Source organism: Oppia nitens, unplaced genomic scaffold, assembly GCF_028296485.1.
Source record: "Oppia nitens isolate AA-2021 unplaced genomic scaffold, nextdenovo-longstitch-racon4-pilon3 scaffold6_pilon_pilon_pilon, whole genome shotgun sequence".
NCBI lineage: Eukaryota > Metazoa > Arthropoda > Arachnida > Sarcoptiformes > Oppiidae > Oppia > Oppia nitens.
In genome coordinates, this window is record NW_026533250.1 from 4,863,586 (window position 1) to 4,888,819 (window position 25,234).

Genomic DNA, 25,234 nt, shown 5'->3' on the forward strand with positions numbered 1-25,234 from the left:
TATGTACTATTGATATATGTAATTGTGTGTATATATTAAATATATATATAAATTTATATGAATCTCTGATATTTACTATTATAATAAAAAAAATAATTGTGTTTTATTTATTCAAATTTCTTAAACAATTTATTACAAATAAAATTTTGAAAATTGACTGAAACAAAATAATGTCAGTTTTTTTATATCAATTTTAATTTAATTTTGTAATTAATATTTATATATATATATAAATTTATATAAACATTAAAAAGCCATGTCTATAATGAAAAAATTAATTTCAATATGTGATTTACCATATTTAACATTATCATTATTGGTAGTAATAATAATATGTAAGTATTTATAAATAATGTCTATTAAATTTAACAGTAAATATTTTTTTTAAAATTATAATTTAGATAATGTATTCTTAATTAATGAAATTGTTTGTCCACTATTGAAGACCACCACTAAAAACAATAGGTTAAGACATAGGGCTTATATGTCAAGTGATGTAAACAATTAAAAATAATATAATATATATATATATATATACTGTATATTCAACTAATTTAATAAATTTTATTTTAATATATCATTTATTCCTAATGTATTTGCATATAACATCATAGCCAACAATAACTGGCAAACAATGGCTTAATGATGACTTGGATGACTCCGTACGGGACAACTATATGGCTGAGATACCAGTGTCCGCTAGAGTCAGTGCCGCCAGAAAAGAGACTAATATAAAATTTACATTTGGCAACACATCCGTACAGACACAGTCTTCGGCGAAAGCCATCAAAGTTTCGCCAAACAATTGTGGACTATCGACGGCCTCGAAGTTCATTGTGAACGGTACCAGAGCCAGACAGGGAGAGTTTCCCTGGATAGTAGCCATTTGGCTACGGGGCCGTTATCACTGTTGCGGCAGTCTTATCAACAAATGGTGGATCATATCGGCCGCCCATTGTTTTGAGTTAAGTGTTGCGATAAGAAAATTTTTGTCAATTATTTGCTAAAATTATTTATTAATTACAACTAATTTATTTATGTTTTTTTTGTTGTTGGTTTGTTTGACTGGTATTAATGGTTGGTTTATTTAGTCAAATCAGAGCACCCGATGCCTATCAGATAGGACTGGGCAGTACACAGAAATTGGAGGCTTATATATATTTGTTGGATAGGATCATAGTTCACAGCCGATATAACTACAACGATATGAAAGCATCGGACATAGCACTGGCCAAACTGGCCAAACCTATCGAATACACCGAACAGGCGGCAGCTGTTTGTCTGCCAACATTTCCCTACGAGGAACCAAAATATAGACAATTTTATGTGGCCGGTTGGGGTCGGCTTAGCTATTTTAATCCGAACATACCCAATGAGCTGCAAGTGGTCAAACTTGATCTGGATCAAATCAACCATTGTGCACAGGCATATCAACCACAAACTATCTACTATTCCCAGTTGTGTACTTTGACTCAAAATAAAGATGCCTGTAGTGTATGAAATTAGTATTAAAATATTTATTAAATTAATTTTTATAAGTTATAATTTTTGTTGTTGTTGTTGTAAACTAGTGTACAATATATTGTATATTATTAAGAATATTCCGTAATAATAATTATTATTATAGATAGTACAATGCGTGTTAAATAGATATATAAAAATTTTATAAAATTATTAGCAATCAGAATATTCTTTAGTAAAAAAATAAGTAAATTAAATTTTTATTTAATAAATTATATATATATTTAAAATACAGGGCGATTCTGGCGGTCCGTTAGTTGAGTATATAAACGGTATGTAAATTATCTGATTAAAAAACTATTAACTTATATTACTGTAATTATTATTATTATTAATTAATTATAATTACAATAATTATTATATTAGGTAGGGCTGTCCTAGTTGGTATTGTCTCATTTGGCTTAAATTGTGCCGGTAGTATTTTTTTATATTAATGAAATATATAGTATAAAATTTATATGAAAATATTTTCATATATATATATATTATTTAATTTTGTAATTTATTTATGTTTTTTCGACTAATTATTTATTATAATAATTATTATTATAGATATTAGATATCCCGGTGTCTACACTAAAGTATCATATTTTTTAAGTTGGATTCAACGAAATATTAATGAAAAAACTAATTAATTAATAATTTTATTTTAATAAATTAGTATATTAATTTTTAAAAATATATATATATTTATTGTGATTTATAGTAATTTGTTTGCTAATAATTTATCCAGCACATATATTTATTTATTATATATTAGATATTTAAATATTTACTAATAAAAATATATTTGAAATTTTAAAAATACATTTTGTTTTATCAGCTTTTCTATTAATAGGTTACATACACTTTCTACTGGGTATTACTGTATTATTAGTATCATATTATATAATACTTATATATACTAAAAAAATAATTATTATTATTATATAATATCTTTACATTGCTTTCTATCCAAAAACAACACACATAACAAAAATAACTACCAATAAATTGACTACAATTTTATAATAATAATAATTATTATTTAAGTATTTACTATATGTTATATAAAAATATTTTAGTACTTTCTTTAATAGATTTATTTATTTTATTTTATATATTAAGAATTATTAGAATTTATAATTACTTAAATATTGTATAAATAAAAAAAATTATCATGCTAGTTTTTTCTATTTAAAAATAAATAAATCAAAAATTTTTTCATCCAATAAAACCCTAAATTTTCAATAAATTTATAGTAAAAATTGTTTATCATTACATAATTTTTTTTAAAAAAAAACCCCAATATTATATAAACTTATTTTTAAACGCCATTATGTGTCAATACAATGCACCGGTAGTACAGTGTGTGTGTGTGTATTACTGACTATACTGTACACAACACATACATTACACACAAACACTGTTGAATTGAATTGTGAGACGACTGTCACTGACTGACTACCAGTGCTTTATATACTACAATATATGGTGTTATGTCACCAAATAAATGTTGACTACATTGGAGAAAACTTTCTAAAGTTACGCCCATTTTTATGTTGTTGTGTCGACATATTTAGTGTTGCCAATTACCATATAAAAATAAGGACTTAAATTTTAAATAATAATATACAATATAAATAATCAATAAATAAATAAAAACTTCTAAATTATAGTAAATTTTATTCAACAACAAAAACTAAATAAAAATATCTAAAATATACTGTAAATTAATACATAGAAATTACAACATTAATCAATGTTCACACTATTATTTAATTTTTTTTAATAAAGTACCTAGATGATCTATATATCTAAATATTTATTTATATATTACTATATATAAATTGATAATAAAATAAATTGATAATTAAAAACAAAATATTTTTATTTTACAAAAAAAAATTGTGACAAACAAAACAATTACTCAGTATTTTTTTTAGCACTTTTAGTGTTTGGTAACACAGTTGGACACACTATAAACTTTTGATAAAAATATATATTAATATATATATACAGTACTGTATAATGAATTTATATAAAAATCTGGTAAACGGTATATAAAAAAAAATTAAAAAAATAATAATAAAATAATGGTTGACTGTATTGTACTGTATATGTATTGCGCGCACACTCTCTATAGACACATGATATGAATGGTTGTGAGCAGAGGTCCTGTCAATTTTGCAGTTGTGTGTATGTCTCCTCCCACTTATCACGCAAACAGTGTAGTAACAGTTACTGCTGTACTGTAGCTATTACTACACTGTTTGCGTGATAAGTGGGAGGAGACATACACACAATTTTTAAGCAGACTTTTTCTTTGGTTGTGAGCACTGAGTAGTACTGATTGCGAGCACTGTTTCCCAACAGTGAGTAAAGCGCTCATTGTTTAGTAAGATTCGCACCGAAACAGCGTGTGGTAAGTGTTTTGTTGTCTCTATCTATCACTCTATCTGTTTGTCTGTCTGTGACCACAACCGGAAACACCGGCTATTTCTAACCGGCAGTGATTTACCGATTGTCAGACAAGCAATTGATGTGACTGACCCGTGACTGACCTGTTTGTCCATTTTATTTTTTTTGTCGGTTTAACAGTTTAACATCCAAACATCTATAACACCCTTAAAAAAGCGAGAGTGAAGATCAATCTCTCCGCCGATTAACATCCAAAATAAAACAACATCCGCGCCGACAGACTGTCCGCAGATAACACCCGATAACAACAACAACAACAATCACTAACACCACCGAATCAGATGGAAAACAGTGAAGCAGCGGAGGCGCCGACTGCGGTGACCAAGAAAATTGTCGGTAAGTGTCGAGAGTTTTGTTGTTGTAGTTGTAGTTGTATTAGTGATTGTCACTGAATTGTGTCTTTGAATTGTTGTCGTTGTCTTCGCCCCCAAACAAACAACACAACAGCCAAACGAATTCAGGGAACCGTCAAATGGTTTAACGTTAAGAACGGTTACGGATTTATCAGCCGCAATGACAAAGACGGCGAAGACGTTTTTGTCCACCAGTCGGCCATTTCGAAGAACAATCCGTCGAAAATGGTTCGCTCCGTCGGCGACGGCGAACTGGTTGAGTTTGATATCGTTGAAGGAGAAAAAGGCAACGAAGCGGCCAATGTTACCGGTCCGGGCGGTATACCAGTGAAGGGATCACCGTTTGCTGCCGACCGTCGCTATGGCGGCGGTGGTTATGGTGGTGGCGGCAGAGGTCGTGGTCGTGGCCGCGGAGGCTACAGACGCGGCGGCGGTGGTGGAGGAGGAGGAGGAGGCGGCGGCGGAGGATTTCGTAGAGGACCGCCGCGACAGGACGGAGGTTTTGATGGCCAACGAAGCGACGGAGGTGGTGGCGGCGGCGGATATGATAACGACCGCAGACAAGGCGGTGGCGGAATGCGCGGCGGCGGCCGCAGACCATTCTATCGGCGTTTTTATCGTCGCCGACCGCGTGGACCACCRCGCGATGATGGCCAGGAAATAGACGACGGCGGCAGCCAACAGTTTGGCGGTGACAGCAGCTATGACGATGGACGTCGCGGTGGACGCGGTCAACGGCGTTACTATCGCCGCTACTTTGGCCGTCGTCCCAATAGACCACGTTCTGATACCGAGGGAAGTCAGTCGGGAGTTGATGGCGACGCCTCTGGAGTTAGTATTTTATTAGTTTTTTTTGTTTAAATAATTTTATTGATTTTCCCGATTGTTTTTGTTTGAATGTGTCTATTATTAGGCCGAAGGCAGAGTTCAGAAGAACGACGACGATGATGGACAGGGCGGACAGCGTCGCCGTCAATCTGGATTCCGAGGACAACGTCGCCGTCGTTACATTAACGGTAATCGCGGCGGTCAGCGTCGTTCATCGCGCGGCGGTGGCGGTCGCAAGGACGGTGAAGCCGGACCGGGCGGTGACGAACAGGACAACGATAAGGGTGTGTCCGACAATAAGCAATCGGGAGAGTCGGCCGATAACGGCGCCAAAGCCGAAAATTAGACCACCATTTCTCTTAGATCTAATGGCCGACACATTATGTTTTAACAACAAAAAACAATTATTACATTACTATCTATTTATATATATTGAAAATAATAACACCTTTTAGTTAATAACAACAACAACAACAATAATATCAACAACACATTACTACACATAATATATATATATATAAAGAATCTATTATATCGAAAATCTATTACAAAAAATATATATATTTATAAAAACAAATTACACTGTTTATTACAATAGCATAAAGACAAACAAAAAATATTCAATAATATTAAACAAAAATCATCATAAATATTGTGTAATTACAGTTTTAAATAACAATAATACACTTAACATACTAGTAGTTTGGAAATACCTTATAAACAAAAAAATATATTATGAAAAACAAAAATCTTATAATATATTCACTTAAAAATAATAATAATAATACACCGAATTTTGAACAGTAAATTAATATAAAAAAATAAGTAAATTTTTAAACAACATTTAACATTATTATTATTATATTTATATAAAAATAAGAATATTATTATTATTATTACATCACTTTAATTATTTATAATTTTGATTGATTATAAAAACCAACACTTAATTATACGCTTACCGTAAAAAAATTATTATAATAAGTGCGAGACTACCCGGGACAAATCAAATATCATTTGTATTTTATAATATAAATTTGTATAATTTATTGATAAAACAAACAAAAAAACCACACCACACAAAATTGATTGCAGAAAAAAAAACAGAAAATGTTTGCTATATTTAAAATTTTGAAAATACTATCGAAAAAAAAACTAATGTATCAATCGATCGATTGATTGATTAATTGAATTTTTAACGAAACTTTTTTTATATAAAAAAAATTAGATGACATTTTTTTGTGACTAAGATTACTATTATTATTATTACCACAAAAAACAATTTTGGAGTAAATTGAATAAAATTTAAGCAACATCACTTTCAAATATATATTGTAATTTATTTAATTAATAATAATTTATTTTAATTGTGTACAATATGCAATTTTATTGTTTTTAGTTTTAATAATGTTTGAAAATTTAAACTTTGAATTACATTACAGTACAATGTTTTTATCAAAATATGCAGTATCAATATTTTTATTTAGAAACATTTTTAATTATCAACAATAATGTTATATCCCTTGATTTAATCATGGTATATTTATTTATATAATTTTAGCTTTATTTTTTATAAAGATAGCTAAATTATCAATTTATTGGATAACCTAGATAATTATAATACATAATTACGTACGTAGAGTATTACTTGTACTGTACTAATAATAGTTAATACAAATTGTGTTACGATTTTACTACTTATAACTATATAACTTATAAAAGCAATATGTTATTCACGTGATTAAACATTATATTTATATATTTCTATAGTACAATAGTAATTAATTTGTTGCACAGTTATGTAATATACATATACAGTATACAACTACACATACTGTTAGTGACTGTACATTAGAAAAACTTATTGATTATATATACTGTATATTATTTAGTACTGTAGTATCTTTCCTAATGTATATAACCTTGAAGTTATATGTTATTCACACCGTTTATACTATATATATATATATATATATATATTATACTATGGGTATACATATAATATCATATATATATATAGACTTTTTATTGAAAAAATTGTCGCTTAAAAACGAGGAGAAATGACCCCCCCCTAAAATTTCGGCGCCGAAGGCGCCGAAAATTTTTTTGAAATTTATAAAAATTTTAATTTTAGTTGATACTATTTTAGTAAGTGTTTTTATGTTTTTAATATTTATAAAAATCTAATTATTGATTAAAAATAGTTAAAATAACGTTAAAAGTCTTCAAAAAATAACATTATTTTAATTAAAATAAACTAAAAAATTAAAAATTACCTATTTGTTGAAAAGAGTAATCATATTACAATTTAAATATAAGTTTAAGAAGTTAATAAAACAATAAATACTTATGTTTTTATTAATAATTTTTAAATTTTAAATAAAAAATTTAAAAATATTTTCAATTTTGTACTTAATATAATTAAACTTTAACGAAATTTGAGTTAAATAAGTAGTATTCAGTCAGTATTTGTATAAAAATAAAAATATATAACAAACTATAAACATTAAGTATTGTTTAAAAAATTAATTATGTTAAAAGTTAAAAATTATTAAAATACTAAAAATAACTCATAGTGTATCATTAATGCTTTTATCAACTATTTTTAAATCTTAAATACATTATTTTATTTTTTTTGTTAAAATTTAAGTTTTTATTAATTTAAAAAAAATTTTTTTAAAAATATTTATTTTTTATTAAAATTTAAATTTTTGTTAATTTTTAAGTTTTTTAAGTTTTTTTTTATATTTTTGGAAATTTTACCTATTTTCCCGGGAATTTATACGGGAACTTGTGGGAATTTTATTGAATTTACATGGGAATATTCGGGAACTTAAGGAATTTTTAGGGAATTTTCTCTAGACCCCCCCCCCTTGATTTTGGATTTTTGAAAAAATTGCCGTTTAAAAATGCAATAAAAATCTTACCCCACCCAATACCCCCCCCAAGATTTTTTGAGAATTTTGTAAATTTTACCCCGGTCTACCCCCCCTAAAATCCAAAACCTTGCTTAACCCTGATATAATATATACCAAAATATTACATGACTTTATTTTCGGGCAAAATGGATGTTATATATGATGGGATGAGGATGTGTTTGAGACACTCGACTATACATTTATCTGACTGTGCAGTTAGTATAGGGAGAGAGAAGAGAGAGAGAGAGAGAGAGTCAGATACGAGTGGAAAGTTACTGAGCATACATGAGAGGGGATAGCATTGTAGGGGAAGTTTGTTTACCGGAATAATAACAATAATACAGTGACTATGAATTGGAGGATTAAACTTAAAAGTTTTTTCTAGAATAAAATTTTAACATGTTATATGATACATGATATATATATATATATATATTAGATTTTATTGTATAATATAAATACAGTCTATTTATTTATTTATTTATATTTAGTATCTTATAAATTATAAGTTATAATACTTTAGTATACTGTATAATATACTATGTATAAAAATTTTTATAATGTATATAATATTATTTTAGTATAAAATAAGTAATATATTTATAAGATTTTATTATTAAACTTATTCAAATATTTACATTAAACTTATTATAAAATATAGGTATAATAATAATTAACTTTGTATTATATCTCAAAATCAATGTTATTGCAATAATACTATAAGTAAATTATTTTTGCATAATAATACAAAATATATACAGTATTGATTATTAATGTGTATTATTAGTTTTATTATGTTTTATTAGCTAAATTTTAGATTTATTTATAAAAATATATTTAATTTGTAGCAAATATTTTTTTATAAGATTTCGATAATATATAACTTATAAATTTACATAAAACACTTATGTATTAATTGAACTGTTTATATATGATAAAATTTAAATAAATAAATAATTCAAATAAAATCAATGCCAAACATTATTAATGTCATTAAACTATTGATATATTTTTTGTTGTCTCAATTATTTATGCTAATTATTATGACATTTATTATTAGTAGTAGCAGTAGTAGTATTAATGACTTAATATTTTTCTGATAAAATAAAATCATAAATAATATTTTATAATTTACATTTTTAAATAATCAATATTAAAAAAAAAGTTTTTATACTATTAAGATATTAAATATAAATAAAATAAAAATGAACTAAATATTTTTAAAATTTATTTTTGTAAATATTAATATACAAATTCATTGAATATGTTTACAAACAATTGAATTACATTTGTGTGTAAATACTTTGTAAAAAAAATTGTACAAAATATTAGTAATTATTGCTTATAATAATATATATATATAAATTATTATGTATTAATAAAAAATTCATACATAAGTTTTGTATCACAATATAAATGTATATAAATATATATATAAAATTGATTAGAATATTAAATCATTATATAGTGTATATCTATTGGAATAATAATAATAATTAAAATAAAAATATTATTATTATGAAAAACTACACGATTAATAATGAATGATAAAAAATAGTATCAGTTTTTTATGTATTGATTGGTCGGTACCATCTATGGGGTACCCGACGGCGGGTGCACACACATACACACAACACCGTATGTTTGTCCACCCAATTGTCCCAATCATCTAGAATCGGGGTCTGGGATGTTCGTAGTGCTGGTGATCAATGTTCGACATAAACTTGTGCTGTTTGTGGTCAAAGTGTTGCCAGGGCTCCGGATTGGCCCGACTGAGTATGGCCTCAGGACTGTGCAGACTATGATAAGCGCAAACTGCGGCCATAGTGGGCACCAATACAAACACGGATCCGACGTTTCCCCAGTAGCGCGGGTTTCGCTTCAACAGTGTCCACAATCGGGTGATCGGGAACTCACGTTTGGCTGCCGGGGCAAACATTGCGGGATTTATTGCTGTATTCATGGCTTCAGTGATTTATTTTTTTGTTCACTAAAAATTTGACAAAATTTAATACATAATTAATTCATTTGAAATAAAATTAAAATATAAAATATTTTGTCGATTTATATAAAACAAAATAAATATTAAACTTACCAAAACTTTTTGGTATTATTTTTTATTAAAAAAAAATAATTGAATAATTTTTGAGGAATATATTCGCAAAACTTTTTGTTTAATAGTAAACTGTTTTTTTTAAGTGTCTTCACTGTTTGGAAACTGTGATTGTTTTGGAAAAGTTCTCAAAACTACCGTTCCTTATATACCCGAATCAAACAAAAAATCAAAGGTTTACGTGATTTTCGCGAAGTCTCTGTTCGACTAACTGTATGAACTAACAATGTTTTGGTTTGGGAATGGGAGGGTAGGGGAGGGGAGGCTATTGGGGGGGAATTGAAAGAGCATCGCTTGTTCAGTATTGTGTTACGGCTCTGGTAGTTGAGGAGGTAGGCATACAAACAACATATAATGGATATGTTGTTTACATCGACAATCATTGGAGGAATAGTAGACCGGCTCTCTCTTTCTCTCAATCCTCAGTCTATTAGCTAACTAAACCATCGACTACGTGATAACAGTAGTGTTTACAAACATTGAGACAACCAGCCAGCCGTTTGACTACTATTAGCTAACTAACTAACTAACTAAACAACTATGATCTCATTATTTTTTTGAGGTACCCATACAAGCAATGAAACTTAATATTTACTTTTCTTTTACTTTCATTTGATATTTTTATATACAATATAATACTAACAAAAAAATATTTACACATTAAAAAGTGGTTAACAATGAAAAAAAGTAAATAAATAAATAAGTTTATTGGGTTTATATTTTGTATATATGTGTATATGTTTGTTTGTATATATATGTTTGTGTGTGTGTGTGTGTGTGTGTGTGTGTGTAGGCACAGGTAGCTTAACTGCTTCATTACGTGATGCAATACGTGATTGTCTTATTTAAAAAAATTTAAAAAATAATATTTTAGAGATACTTCCTTAATATATAAATGACTACATAAACAATAAATATCTGTTTATCAAATTTGTTAATTAATTTATTAATAGCCTCAAAAAAAAGATGTTTATTATTATTATTATTAATTTTTTAGATTAAAGTAAAGTCCTTATTAGATAAATTTATTATATACAGTATAGTATGATTGGCATAACACATATGTTTTAGGGTAGGGAATGAGGAAGGGGTGGGGGTTGGGTATCATTGAAAAGTTTTTGATAGTATCAAAATGGTTATTGATATTGTAGTTAATATAAATAAATAAATATATATATATATATATTGACTGATAGTATATAATAGTTTAGTTTTTTGTGGTCATTGGTATCGATTAACTAACAGTATAATAATAATAATATCAACTCAATATTTGAAAACATTTTTACTAATTATCGTAAATTTTTTAAAAATATTTATTAAATAAAATTTATTTAAATTATAAAACTGTTATTTGTTTTAAAAAATTCTAATCAAAAAATTATTTATAACTACTGTTTATAGATTTTTTCTACTATAAAATAATACTTAATAAATACTAAATAAGCATTTTTTCTATTTAAAAAAACTTATAATTAATAAAGTAAAATTTTAATTATCTATTTATATTTATGTGTCTAAAATTTATGTTTAACATTAATTGATAAAATAAAATTAACATTAATTTTATTATTGATTATGATGAATTGCTATTTATATATAAATTTGTGCTACTCTATATAATTCACGTATAAAAACTAATTAGTTTATTAATTGCTAATTAATGATTATTATTTATATATACAATAATAATAACTAACATTAACTGTGTATGATATTTAACAATAACAACACACTGTACTGTATAAACTGAAAATATAAATTTTTAAAAACTAATTTACCAGATGTTTAATTTTGAAAAATTAAAAAAAATATTTTTCTATATTTTACAATATACCGTATATATATATATATATATATATATATATATTATCAGATAAATTTATTATAATTCTATATTTAATAATAAATATATAAGTATAAGTAATTTAATATATCTTATAATGTTGATTTTAAGATTTCTTAATAAAAAAATGTATAAACTTTTAGTAAATATTATAAATTTAAAAGTTATTTTCAAATCTAACAAATATTAGACAAATATAATAAAGTATTATACTTTAGTTTTGGCTTAGATTTTTGGTAAACATGTTTTGTATTAAAAAATATATAATTATTCATATATTATTAATATTTATTATTATATGGAAACTTTATGCATAAAAATATATACTGTATATAATATCTATAATACTAATAATTATAATCAAATTAATTATTAATAATATTCAAGTTTAATGTTATTTTAAAAGTGGACATAATATTTATTTAAAAAAAAACCCTAATTATTTATTTAGATTATAAATATTGACAATTATTATTAAGTTATAATAGACACATAACTTATATATATATAGAGTACATAATATTATTGAAAAACAAAAAATTAATTATTTGTTTATAACTTTACAATATAGTGTAATATTATATTTTTTGAAAATATTTATGTCCAAAGTAAGTACATGTGCGGAAATCAATAATCAAATTTTTTTTTAAATTAGACAACATTTGGCTAAATTTATTTATATTTGTTTGTTAATTATTTAATCATTTTTTTGATAGGATATCAGATATTAGGGCATATACTAATATCGTGTCCCATAATAACCCTCAAACACACAAACATACGGTACAAAAACATATTATCACTGTGCTGTTAACAGTTTTAGTTATAAAGTTTTAAACTTAATTTAAATTTAGTACTAATATTAACTATTTTTAAATTTTATAATAAATAATACTCAATAATATGTACTACATATATAGTATTTTTTTAAAAAATTACAAAAATACAATATATAATTGATTATTTTTTTATTTATTTTTTTAAAAATTATAAATATATTAATTAACAAAAATTGACAATTTTTGTTATTGTAATTTTTAACAAAAATTTCTATTATCTATAGGTTTATTACTGTAGACACACATAAATATTATTTATTTTTGTGAAAACTTTTTAGTTATCTTAATAGACATACTTGTAATTTAATTACTGATAATAATGCAATGTATATTTAGTAATAATTATTATTAAAATAGAAATTTTTAATATTTACATTCAATTGTAATATTAAATTATTTTTGATAATTTTTTTCTTGTTGTTATTATTATTATTATTGATAAATTATTATACAGTAGTTTGAATTTTGAAAATATAAAAATTTTCCATTTAATATTAATTAAATTAATTAAAAACATTTGATTTACTATTATTTACATTATATATATATATTTATAGAAACTAAATTATATCTCAATAATATTGTATTTTAAGATTAACATTTCTAAAAAAAAATTAAATTATTAATTTAATACAATTTTTTTAATACAAATTAAAACTAAATAATAAATATTATTATTATTTTTTTAGACAAAAAAAAGTTTAAATAAATTATTTCATAGCAATAATAATTGTTAAACAGTTACGATTGTTATATAATTAAAATAATAGATGCGATTTGAATAAAATGATTATAATTAGTGTATATAATGTAAATAATATAATAATTATTTAATAGATAATATATATCTACATATGTATAACAAATTTCAACAAATAAACAAATAAAAACATATTAATAAATAAATAACAATAATATTTTTAAATAAAGCGCTAAAAAAATTTACTACAAATATTACAACCAATAGTCTATGAAAAATGTATTGTTAGTGACATCACTATACAGTTTACTAATGTATTAAATGTTTAATAAATTTTTTTAAAAGTAAAGCACATGTTTGCCACACATTTGACAACAAATATATATATGATATACAAAATAAAAAACACGTGTTGTTTAACCACCGATTATTTGATTGATTAATTAATTGACACGTGTGTGTGTTTTCATCAGCCATCAGTCTATCGCCGAAGAGGTCCAATAAGTGGTCACTTCGGAAAATATGGGTCGTAAGGCCAGATATAGCGAGAAACCGAAACGCGGACCGGGAAGGGCTGCCAAACGACAACCGGATCCCGATTTTAGTCACTTGTTTGCCACCACCGAGAAAAGTGTCTCACGAACCGATGACCAGAAACGACAATCAAAAAACAAGAGGTTAGTGTCCATTGTCTGYGTGTGTTTGTGGTCATCGGTAGTTATTTATAGGATGTTTTTCCGTACAGACAAAAGTTGCAGATCGTTGACGGCGGTGGTGGTGATGACCAGCACAAAGTCGCCGGCAATAAAGCGACCAAAAAAGGCGGTCAAAAACGAGTAAAATTTGCCGAAAAAGTAGAATACCGTAGGTTTGGTTCGGATGACGACGATCTGCATGAATCTGATGATGACGACGACGACGACGACGACGACGAAGATATGACTGACACGACAATGAACTCGACGTTTGACGACGATTTAGATGACGACGAATCGACAGTTGACCTGCAATTAAATGGCGGCGGCGATGACGACGAGGTATTTATACTTTTTGGTTAATGTTTTTTTTTAATTATCTATTATTTGACATAAAATATTGTAAATATATTTTTTAAGGACATTGAAGACGCCGATGAAGAAGAGATTGATGACGAAGAAAGTGATGAAAATGAAGGCGAATCAAGTGTTGATCAAGTAATGGGAAAGACTGGTAAGAAAGTCAATGATAAAGCGGACAATGAAGATGATGATGACGATGATGAAGAAGGTCCCGATATGAAAGTGTCGGATGCCATTCAATTGGGAACAACCGATGGCCAATTGCCCGACGATCTGGCCATTGTTAAACAACGTATCAGTGATGTACTGTTTGTTTTGGGTGACTTCAAGAATCGACGCGAAGAGGACCGATCGCGAGCCGACTATATGTCTATTTTGACGAAAGACCTGTGCGTCTACTATAACTACAATGAGTTTCTAATGGAAAAACTGATCCATTTGTTCAACGGTGAAGAATTGAAAGAGTTTCTCGAGGCCAGCGAAGTTCATCGMCCGGTAACCATACGAACTAATACACTGAAAACCAGACGACGCGATTTGGCTCAGGCGTTGATCAACATTGGCGTCAATGTCGACCCGATTGCCAAATGGTCGCGCGTTGGCCTAATCGTCTACGACAGTCAGGTACCAATTGGTGCTACACCGCAATATCTGGCCGGTCACTATATGCTTCAGGGTGCAGCATCGCTGTTGCCGGTAATGGCATTGGCGCCTCAGCAAAACGAAAAAGTATTGGATCTGTGCGCCGCACCGGGCGGTAAAACTACACACATTGCGGCCATTATGAAGAACACTGGTATGCTGTTTGCCAACGATGCCAACAGAGACCGTACCAAAGCCGTAGTGGCCAATCTTCATCGATTGGGTGTCATTAATACAGTGGTCAGTAATTATGACGGTCGCGTCTATCCAACGATTATGACCGGATTCGATCGGGTACTCTGCGACGCACCGTGCAGTGGCACCGGTGTCATAGCCAAAGATCCAATCGTTAAGACCAGCAAAGTATGCTATGACTGACCGATTGATTAAATGATTAATTCAATTACTTATTAAGTGATTTGATGACAATTAAAAATTAATTTTTATCACTTTTCTATAATAATTAGGAAGCGGTAGACATCTATCGTTGCGCACATTTGCAGAAAGAGCTAATACTGGCAGCGATTGATTGTTTGGACGCCAACTCCAAGACCGGTGGATATCTTGTTTACTCAACCTGTTCTGTACTCGTAAGTCATACTTCATACGATATCTCCTTTTCCTCTCTCTCTCTCTCTCTCTCTCTCTCTCTACACTACATTAACTAATGTTTACTTTTTATGGACATATCCGTACCGTACTGTAGGTTGAAGAGAATGAATGGGTCATCGATTACGCCCTACAGAAGCGTAATGTCAAACTGGTGCCCATCGGTGTCGACTTCGGTAGAGAAGGTTTTACACAGTAAGTGATTTTATTTGCAGTTTATTTTTAGTTTATCCGTAATGTAATTACAAAAAAATTTGTTTGATTTTTTTTTAGTTTCCGAACTAATCGGTTTCACCCGACAATGTCACTGACCCGACGCTTCTACCCTCACGCCCATAATACGGACGGCTTTTTTGTGGCTAAACTCAAAAAGTTTTCAAATACGATACCCAATAAAATCAAAAAAGAAAGTACCGGTTAGTTGTTATTCAATAATAATTATAAATCTATGATTTATTTTTATTATTATAAATTAATTTTTAATTCAATTTGTTTTTAAAATGTAATTTTTCTAATGATTATTACTTTTTTGTTTGTTTAAACACTATATTAGAATTTGATGATAAGAAAAATACATCAAAAATCACATCAAATAATGATAGTAATAATGTTAACGATGACTATAATAATGATAATAATATTGATACTAAACAAAAGCAACATAAAAAACATTTAAAAAATAAAAAACACAAATTTGTTGTCAAGAATGAAAGCGAAATGTTTGACGAAGACTCGACTGTCGCCGCCGACAGTAATGATGATGAGAAACCTGTTGTAAAACCTGTTAACGGAACTGATCCGACAGATAGTGATCAACAACAACAACAAGAGGAGCCACAAAAGAAAAGTGTGGCCAAAAGCCAGAGTGAATTAGACAAAGATAGGGTTACGGAAGTGAAGAATGCGAGGAAAAAGAAAAGATGGCTTAAATTTAAAAATAAAAAGAAACAATTGAAGAAACAATGGAGAGAAGAGAAGTCGGCGGCGGCGGCGGACAACAAACCAAAGGCAGGAGAAGATAATAAACAATCGGTGAACAAGAAGTTGACGATTAAGCCGAAGAATCAGAAGAAGAATCAAATGAAAAAGAAAAAGTTGAAACAAAAGAAGTTGACGACGACTACTACTACTACTACCAGTAGTAGTAAAGAGATAAAAAATGAATGAATTTTTTAATTTAATATCAATTAATTGATTAAATCTATAAAATTATTTTTCATTATGTATTTTAATAATTATTTTATTCTATATATATAAAAAATAAATTTTAAATTGTGTCATTAAAATCTATAATTATTTATTTATTTACGGTAATTGTATTTTCTACAGGAATTTCATTTAAATTAATTTAATTAATGGGTAATTAACCTTGGCTAATTGTACTGTTAATCCAATTGATATATTTGGCAACATTGGTAAATAGCGATGGCTTTGACCAGTTATACGGCTCAGTCATAGAGGCAATGCCTATTAGGACAGCCCTGCGATAGTCATCCGTATAATATACTAGTGGACCACCGGAGTCGCCCTTAAAAAATCTGATAGTTAACTAGAATTGACATTTTTTCTTTTAAAAAAAATGACTGACCGACTACTCACCGACCAACTACCCTTCTCGTTACCACCACTGCAGACTACCGATCCATTGGTTATATAACGGGACAGATTGAACTGGGAGTCCCGATAATGCTGACGACAGGCCTTCTCACTAACGATAGGCATACCATCGACTTTATGTAGAATTTTCTTATGTATATCCATAATTAATTACCCCCGGTAGAAACTCATAAACCCCATTAACCTACCGTTTCCTTGTAAACCCAGGCACCATAAATGGGATCCCTGTATCTATATTGTCCCCAACCGGATAATGTGGCATAAGTTGTTGAATAGAAATTGTCGCTAATGTTTGGCAGGCATACGCTATTCACCAAATAGTAGCCATAGATTTTCCTATACCGTAGCGGTCGGTCCAATTTGATGAGCGCTATGTCGGCATAGTTATCATCGTTGTTGTCACCGTCATACCTGTTCATGGGATGTATAACTGTTTTGGCTAATCTGTGTACAAAACCGATACTTGAATTCAACGAACCAAAGCGTACAAATAGTTTGTTTTGTAGATCATGTTTACTAATTAAATCAATAAATAAAGATTTTTTTTGATTAATTTTTATCATTGAATTTATATACCTATATACTACCGATACATATATATTATATTTATGACATACTAGGGTTGTACACAATGAGCTGCCGTTACGATCCACTGTTGGTTGACTATAGATCCGCCACATAAATGATAGACTAGTGTCGTATTGATAACCAATTGTAATGATACCTAACAACAACCAGTAATATCATTAAAGGAATGTTAGCACAGGTAGTTTAATTTTTTTACTGATTATACCATCCATGGAAACTCTCCTCTGAAAGCATCGGTACCACCGATCACACGACCCAACTCTAGTCGATTGACAAACGGCTTACGACTAACACCGCAATCCCATTGATTTAATTGATTTATATTATTAATACATGAAATCCTAAAGTTATGGTTAAAATATATGCATATAAATAATAATATAATTATACTAATAATACTAAAATCTATAATAATTTTTGAGTTAATGTTTAGTTTCATTTACAAATAATGATAAACTAAAAAAAATATTGTCAATAAATGTATTCAATTTAAATGTGCAAATATTTATAAATATTAATATAAAATATTATTACTATAATTTTTTTTTGTTGGCAAAACATATTTGTTGTAATAGTTAAGAAATATTTTAATTAAACACAAACATTCAAAGTTAATTGTATTTTTTTGTATTTTTGTTATTTGTTTATTACTTTGAATTAATTAATTGAAATATTTCCAAATGATTTTAAACAATATAGTAAATTTAATAAATTTTACTATAATAAAAAAACATTTAGAAAATATTAAAACAGTAAAATGTATAACTTTTATAAAAAAAAATATAAATTATAATTAGTTTAGTTTATTTATATACACAAAAATATATTTAAAAACATTAAACTAATGATATAATTGTTATTGAAATTTAAAATTAGATTAATTGAATAAATACTGAATATGTTAAGCTTAAATCAAGATTAACATTTTTATTGATTTAATTTGTTGTAATAACTTTAAAAGTTTATGTATTTCCCATTACTATTAAATAAATATACTGTACTTACCATTACCATTACTATTTAAGTATAAGTTGTATTAATAATAAACTAAAAAACTAACAGTGGTTTTCTTTATCATTTTGTAGTAAATTAAACTATTATTCAACTTAATAAAAATTAAATCTATATTCAATGGATAATATTTGTTTTAATTTTATTAATTAAGAAAATTAAAAAAGTTAGCTAAATATTATTAATTAGTTTATAATCCAAATTTTAAATTAAGCGATTGTTAATAGTAGTAAAACTGGTAAAAGTTTTATTGATTTATTAGTAATATATTGTAAAGAAACAAACAATACAATTGATATTATCAATAAAAAATATAATTATAAATACAGAATCTGATTGATGTATAGAATTAATTAAAATTATTAATAAACAAAAATTAATTTTTTTAATCACGAGATACAATATCATAATAATCATTGACAGAAACAATAACTTTAAATCAGTTTAAGTGATAGATATTCAAATTAAGTTAATTAACTGATAATTATATTGAAATTATTATTTTTAAAAAAAACATTTCTCAAAACATTAATTATAATTATCTCTATAATTATCAATAAATTTTGTTAATTTTTTTATGCCAATAATTTTATGACTACTCAACAACAACAGACAACAACAACAACAACAACAGGTTTATAGAAAAGTTTTTTTCAAAAAAAAAATTATCAAAAATTATTTCATTAATAATTACAGCCAAAGAAGATCACAAACGAGAAACCAAACAAACGACAGACTCTATGGCCTCTTATCCTAACATTAGTGCCGATAAAGAACAGCCCGAAAATGGCGACCTATCGTTTGTGTGGCCAATCGTTGCTGTAATTATTATCGTCGGTATTGTTGTCTTGATTTTGGTCGCCTATCTTGTTATCCGCAAAAAGATGGCCAACAAAAAGTCAAAATCTAATCTCAAGCGACCACTACCGCCGCCATCGCCAACAACATCACCAAAGAAGACGAAAGCTAATCGCAAAGTCAAACAACAACACCAGCAACAGGTTGTCGACAAAAACAATGGTAAAATAATTGTCAACATCGAGGACAACAATAAAACATTAAGATCCGAATCCATTGAAGAGATGTCAAAATCAATGGCCGAAGATTTGCCGTCGGGTAGTCTGACTACTATTAAGGTGCCGTCCGGTGAACTCAGACCAGTGGACGAACAGGTTTTTGAATGGCGATCGAAAAGGACAGACAATACTAAAGATAATAGTAGACAACAACAACAGAAGAAGACGATTAACACCAATGAAAAATCTAATAACAAAGTGATCGACAAAGACGTGGAACAGATGCCAAACAAACGGAAATGATATCAAAAAAAGAAGAGAAGAGAGAGAGAGAGAGATAGTAATCAAACGACTGAAAAAAATTATATCAAATTAAATATATATTTTTTGAAATACTTTTTTTAGTCTATTTAATAGAAAATACTGTACTGTAATGTAAACTAATAATTCTAAATAAATACTAGATTTAATTAATTATTATTTTTTTAAATAAAAAAAATAAAAATTAATAATAATAACTATATATTTGGACCCTAACTTTAAAGTCCAAGTGCTATAATTTTATTTTATTAAATCAGGTAATCACTGGCTAATAAAAACTATTTATTAAAATTATTATCTAAATATTTGTTTAATTTTTTTTGTTAATCAACTAATTATTGATTAGTTTGTTTGTTGTTTTTGTTATTGTCGTTATGTGTGTTTGTTATTCATTAGAATTGATTTCATAATTAATTATTTTTTTAACAGTATTTTTAGACCTTTTTAGTCTAAATTATTTATAAATTTTAATTATAAAACTTAACTCTTAAAAAAAGATAAACTGTTTCAAAAACAATACAAACCTGTCTTTTTTATTTATGGGTTGCGAGCCATTGGTGTTCAACAGCTTATTATTAGCAATCAACCTATCGATGGGAACTGGATCTGTTCAGACAAACTGTGCGATCAATGGCCTATTCATTCAGTTTCAATCAACGAACCGATAATAGTCTTGTCTGTGTCTGTATTAGCAGATAATTAGATAGATTTAAAAAATAAATATTATTTGTGTCTGTTTTTAGTGTAATATACAGTACTATACATACTGTATATATATACCGGTATATATGCTGTTATTGGTTTAGTTTAGGTATAACTGGGATTAAAAATTGTGGGGAACAGGAGGTAGAATAAGAATAGGTTATGTTTGTATACAATCTGTAAGTTATTAAAAAACATTTGTTTTTGTTTCTGTTTTTTTAATAGAGATTTTTACCTTTTATACACTTATCAGTCCCATTCAATCAACCCATACAAACCCAACTGAGTATATATATATATATATATATATATATATCATCTGCCAATTCATGGATTAAGCCAGGGATGTTGCAGAGCTTGGTCAGCAGTCAGCCGATTGTTGGCTACTGGATCTGTTAGTTGTCGGATAAACTGTGCCATTAACGGACAATTCTGGTAGAATTGGATCACCCGTTCTTCAAAATCTGTGTCTATAAAGTAGTCTTCCATATCAATAGCGGTAAACATAGCGTCAATACAGGCGCCCAAACTGAACATATCCATTGGTCGGGTAGGCATATTTCTTTTTGGCCAAAATAATTCCGATGCACTCTTGTAGTGCCTGTACGGTGTCTGAAGTGCCCATTCGGGTAAAACTATCGGTATGTCCGGTTCGTCGGGTCCATTGTGTTCATAGATATAGCATTCCTCGAAGTCGGCCAATTTGAACTGAAACCGTACGAATTCATTGGTAACGGCATTCCTGACCTCTTTGTACAGTATATTACGCATCATCAGTGCCATATGGACGACAGTAAAATGTTCAATACGTCTAATAACACGGCCATCACTATACCGGTATTCAACATGTTTTTCCTTATTATGCATGTATTGCAGTGCACTGGCTATATCCCGGACCCATAGTCGACTGGTCTCTTCATTCAGACGCTCATTCGGACTTATGAGACGTAAGTCATTCAACGTACCGGCACAAGTCTCCATAATCAGTGCGCCGTAATTAAAAGGAAACTCTGTCTGACGATCCCGGAGCTCAATACTGTCGACTACCTCTACAATATTATCGTGTCTCATACGCAACAGTATGTCTGTCTCCTTACGAAAGTCCGACAGAGCCGAGTGAATCGGAATTTCCATGTATTGCCTGACGTTCTTATAGAAGCCCATCGACACAATTTTGCAGACATACTGTCCCCTTGGGATTCGTTTGTCGATATTATCGTTTGTCTGTACCTTAAAAATATGATGATCGTGTTCATTAGGAACATAATGCATTGCTTCTCCGATATCATACCCCTTGGCCTCAAGTAAAGCACTATAGTGTTGTAGTTCCATATTATCCGGTTGGTCAGACCAGGGAATTTTGTGTCCCTGACCGGCACTATTCCAATCGGGCCATCTGACCGACCAGTCTGCTACTGTGTGGACCATTTCGGGTGCAATTGGTTGCGGCGGCAGCTCCAGTAGCTGCTGCTTCTGATGGTCTTCGTTTTGTTCCACTTGATCGACCACATCATGCATTAGTTGTCTGATCTCATTATTGACATCATCTTCATGGTGTGCCATTGATTTTGTATTTGATTTTTGGTGTTATTATTGATGTTAATATTGGCAACTATTATTCCTAGACATACAGGTGCTCAAAGTCACAATCGAAATACTAATATTTTTAATTTAATTTTTTTTCATCTCAAAAAAATATTGTTAAAGTTATTTTTTTTATATAAAAAATATTCCTCATAAAAATTAGATATTTAGGTAAATTAGTTAGAAATAATAAATAACTTTAATTTATATAAAAAAATTTAGTAAAAAAAGTAATTATTTCATAATTTTAGTGATGGGTTGCACAGGGATTACTTGGAGAGAGTTATTATATGGAAAGATAGGAAAACTGTTTGTCTGTATAAGCAGATAATTACATAGACTGTTGTCTAATATAATATAATTGTCAATTAATTTGTTATAATGTGTRTGTGTGTCTGTGTTTTTTAWTGTAAATACTGTTATTGGTTTASTTAGGCTAATAACTAGGATTAAAATTRGAGGAACAGGAGGTAGAATAAAAAAACACASACACACACATTATAACTATACACTAATAAATGTATTCAATCAACCCATACAAACCTAACTAAGTATATCATCTCAAAATTCATTGATTAAGCCAGGGATGTTGCAGAGCTTGGGCAGCAGTCAGCCGATTGTTGGCTTCTGGATCTGTTAGTTGTCGGACAAACTGTGCCATTAACGGGCAATTCTGGTACATTTGAGTCACCCGTTTTTCGAAATGTGTGTGATTAAAATAATCATCCATCTCAATAGCGGTAAACATAGCGTCAGTACAGGCGCCCAAACTGAACATATCCATCGGTCGGGTAAGCAAATCACGATTTGGCCGAAATATTTCCGGTGCACTCTGATAGTGATAGTACGGTGCCCTAAGTGCCCATTCGGGTAAAACTATCGGTATTTTCGGTTCGTTGGGTCCATTGTGTTCATAGATATAGCATTCCTCGAAGTCGGCCAATTTGAACTGAAACCGTATGAATTCATTGGTATTGACATCCCTGACCTCTTTGTACAGTATATTACGCATAGTTAGTGCCATATGGACGACTGTAAAATGTTCAACACGTCTAATAACACGGCCATCATTATACTGGTATTCAACATGTTTTTCCTTAGTATTATGCATGTATTGCAGTGCACTGGCTATATCCCGGACCCATAGTCGACTGATCTCTTCATTCAGACGCTCATTCGGACTTATGAGACGTAAGTCATTCAACGTACCGGCACAAGTCTCCATAATCAGTGCACCGTAATTAAAAGGAAACTCTGTTTGACGATCCCGGAGCTCAATACTGTCGACTACTTCAACAATATTATCGTGTCTCATACGCAACAGTATATCTGTCTCCTTACGAAAGGCCAACATAGCCGAGTCAATCGGAATTTCCCTGTAGTACCTGATGTTCTTATAGTAGCCCATCGACACAATTTTGCAGACATACTGTCCCCTTGGGATTCGATCATCGATATTATCGTTTGTCTGTACCCTAAAAATATGATGATCGTGTTCATCAGGAAAATAAAAAATTGCTTCTCCGATATCGTATCCTTTAGTCTGAAGTAAAGCACTATAGTGTTGTAGTTCCATATTATTCGGTTGGTCCGACCAGGTAATATCATGTCCCTGACCAGCACTGATCCAATCGGGCCATTGGACCGACCAGTCTGGTACGGTGTGGATCATTTCGGGTGCATTTGGTTGCATCGGATCCAGTGGCGGTTCCAGTGGCGGCTCCAGTAGCTGTTCCTGGTCTTTGTTTTGTTCCACTTGAACGATCAGATCGTCCATTAGTTGACGTATCTCGTCATTGTCATCGACTATATGGTTGTCGACTACAGGGTTGACCACTTGTACTGTTCTATCGATGTTTTGTCTCCTTTTTTGTCGATTTCTTTTTCGTCTTTCTCTTCTGTTTTGTGTTTCTCTCTCTCTTTTAAATTACTTTTTGTGACTTTGGCTGATTCGGTGACCGCATGTTGTTGTTGTTGTCCAGTGTCTCATCTATTTTACCGGTGTTTTCCTTATTTTTCTGTTATTTATTTTATTTTATTTTGAAAATTATTTTTTAAAAATAATTTGTAACTAAACATCTAAAATATTATCTAATGTAGTCAACTGTTATTGGGTTTAGTTAGTTAGGTTTATAACTAGGGGGGGTTAAAATTGATGAGGGAGGGATGCAGTAAGTTGAAAAAGTTATGTTTTTACTAAAAATTACTAAAAAAAATAAATATTAAAAAATTGTTGTTTTTAATTGAATCTCCTTTACCTCCTCTCGATTTTTTTTATTTAAAAATACACTAATAATCAGTGTATTGGACTAACCCATATCAACAATTCATAACATCTAAGTGTATACAGTATTATAACCTCTTGATTCGGGTGTGTCAAGCCATGGATCTTCCAGTACTCTGGCAGCAGTCGGCCGCAAATTGGGTACCACATCGGTAAGTTCCCGGATAAATCGGGCCATCCGTTTTGGATAATTCGCGGCCCGAATCTCAAATTCATGTGATTTG

General features: G+C 29.2%; 5 protein-coding genes across 5 annotated transcripts; 4 read left to right on the forward strand and 1 right to left on the reverse strand.

The window, feature by feature from the left end:
• The first annotated feature begins 447 nt into the window (after nt 1-447).
• LOC128962762 (transmembrane protease serine 9-like) lies at nt 448-2,156 on the forward strand. Its single transcript, XM_054309164.1, has 6 exons — nt 448-496; nt 615-964; nt 1,092-1,494; nt 1,757-1,793; nt 1,888-1,935; nt 2,074-2,156. Exons 1-6 carry the CDS (start codon nt 485-487, stop codon nt 2,154-2,156), a joined length of 933 nt encoding a protein of 310 aa, XP_054165139.1. The 5' UTR covers nt 448-484.
• Nucleotides 2,157-3,827: 1,671 nt separating this feature from the next.
• Nucleotides 3,828-6,464, forward strand: LOC128962897 (Y-box-binding protein 1-like). Its single transcript, XM_054309302.1, has 4 exons — nt 3,828-3,925; nt 4,102-4,317; nt 4,429-5,165; nt 5,248-6,464. Exons 2-4 carry the CDS (start codon nt 4,263-4,265, stop codon nt 5,506-5,508), a joined length of 1,053 nt encoding a protein of 350 aa, XP_054165277.1. The 5' UTR covers nt 3,828-3,925; nt 4,102-4,262; the 3' UTR covers nt 5,509-6,464.
• Nucleotides 6,465-13,924: 7,460 nt separating this feature from the next.
• Nucleotides 13,925-17,086, forward strand: LOC128962566 (uncharacterized). The gene is made up of 7 exons (XM_054308950.1): nt 13,925-14,255; nt 14,324-14,615; nt 14,694-15,641; nt 15,746-15,868; nt 15,985-16,082; nt 16,161-16,303; nt 16,441-17,086. Exons 1-7 carry the CDS (start codon nt 14,101-14,103, stop codon nt 17,052-17,054), a joined length of 2,373 nt encoding a protein of 790 aa, XP_054164925.1. The 5' UTR covers nt 13,925-14,100; the 3' UTR covers nt 17,055-17,086.
• Nucleotides 17,087-17,363: 277 nt separating this feature from the next.
• On the reverse strand, nt 17,364-19,520 carry LOC128962763 (plasma kallikrein-like). Its single transcript, XM_054309165.1, has 6 exons — nt 19,504-19,520; nt 18,298-18,433; nt 18,122-18,228; nt 17,693-18,020; nt 17,476-17,633; nt 17,364-17,415 (listed from the first exon to the last, which is right to left on the reverse strand). Exons 1-6 carry the CDS (start codon nt 19,518-19,520, stop codon nt 17,394-17,396), a joined length of 768 nt encoding a protein of 255 aa, XP_054165140.1. The 3' UTR covers nt 17,364-17,393.
• Nucleotides 19,521-19,603: 83 nt separating this feature from the next.
• LOC128962528 (uncharacterized) lies at nt 19,604-20,508 on the forward strand. Its single transcript, XM_054308904.1, has 2 exons — nt 19,604-19,737; nt 19,800-20,508. Exons 1-2 carry the CDS (start codon nt 19,695-19,697, stop codon nt 20,420-20,422), a joined length of 666 nt encoding a protein of 221 aa, XP_054164879.1. The 5' UTR covers nt 19,604-19,694; the 3' UTR covers nt 20,423-20,508.
• Nucleotides 20,509-25,234: the final 4,726 nt, after the last annotated feature.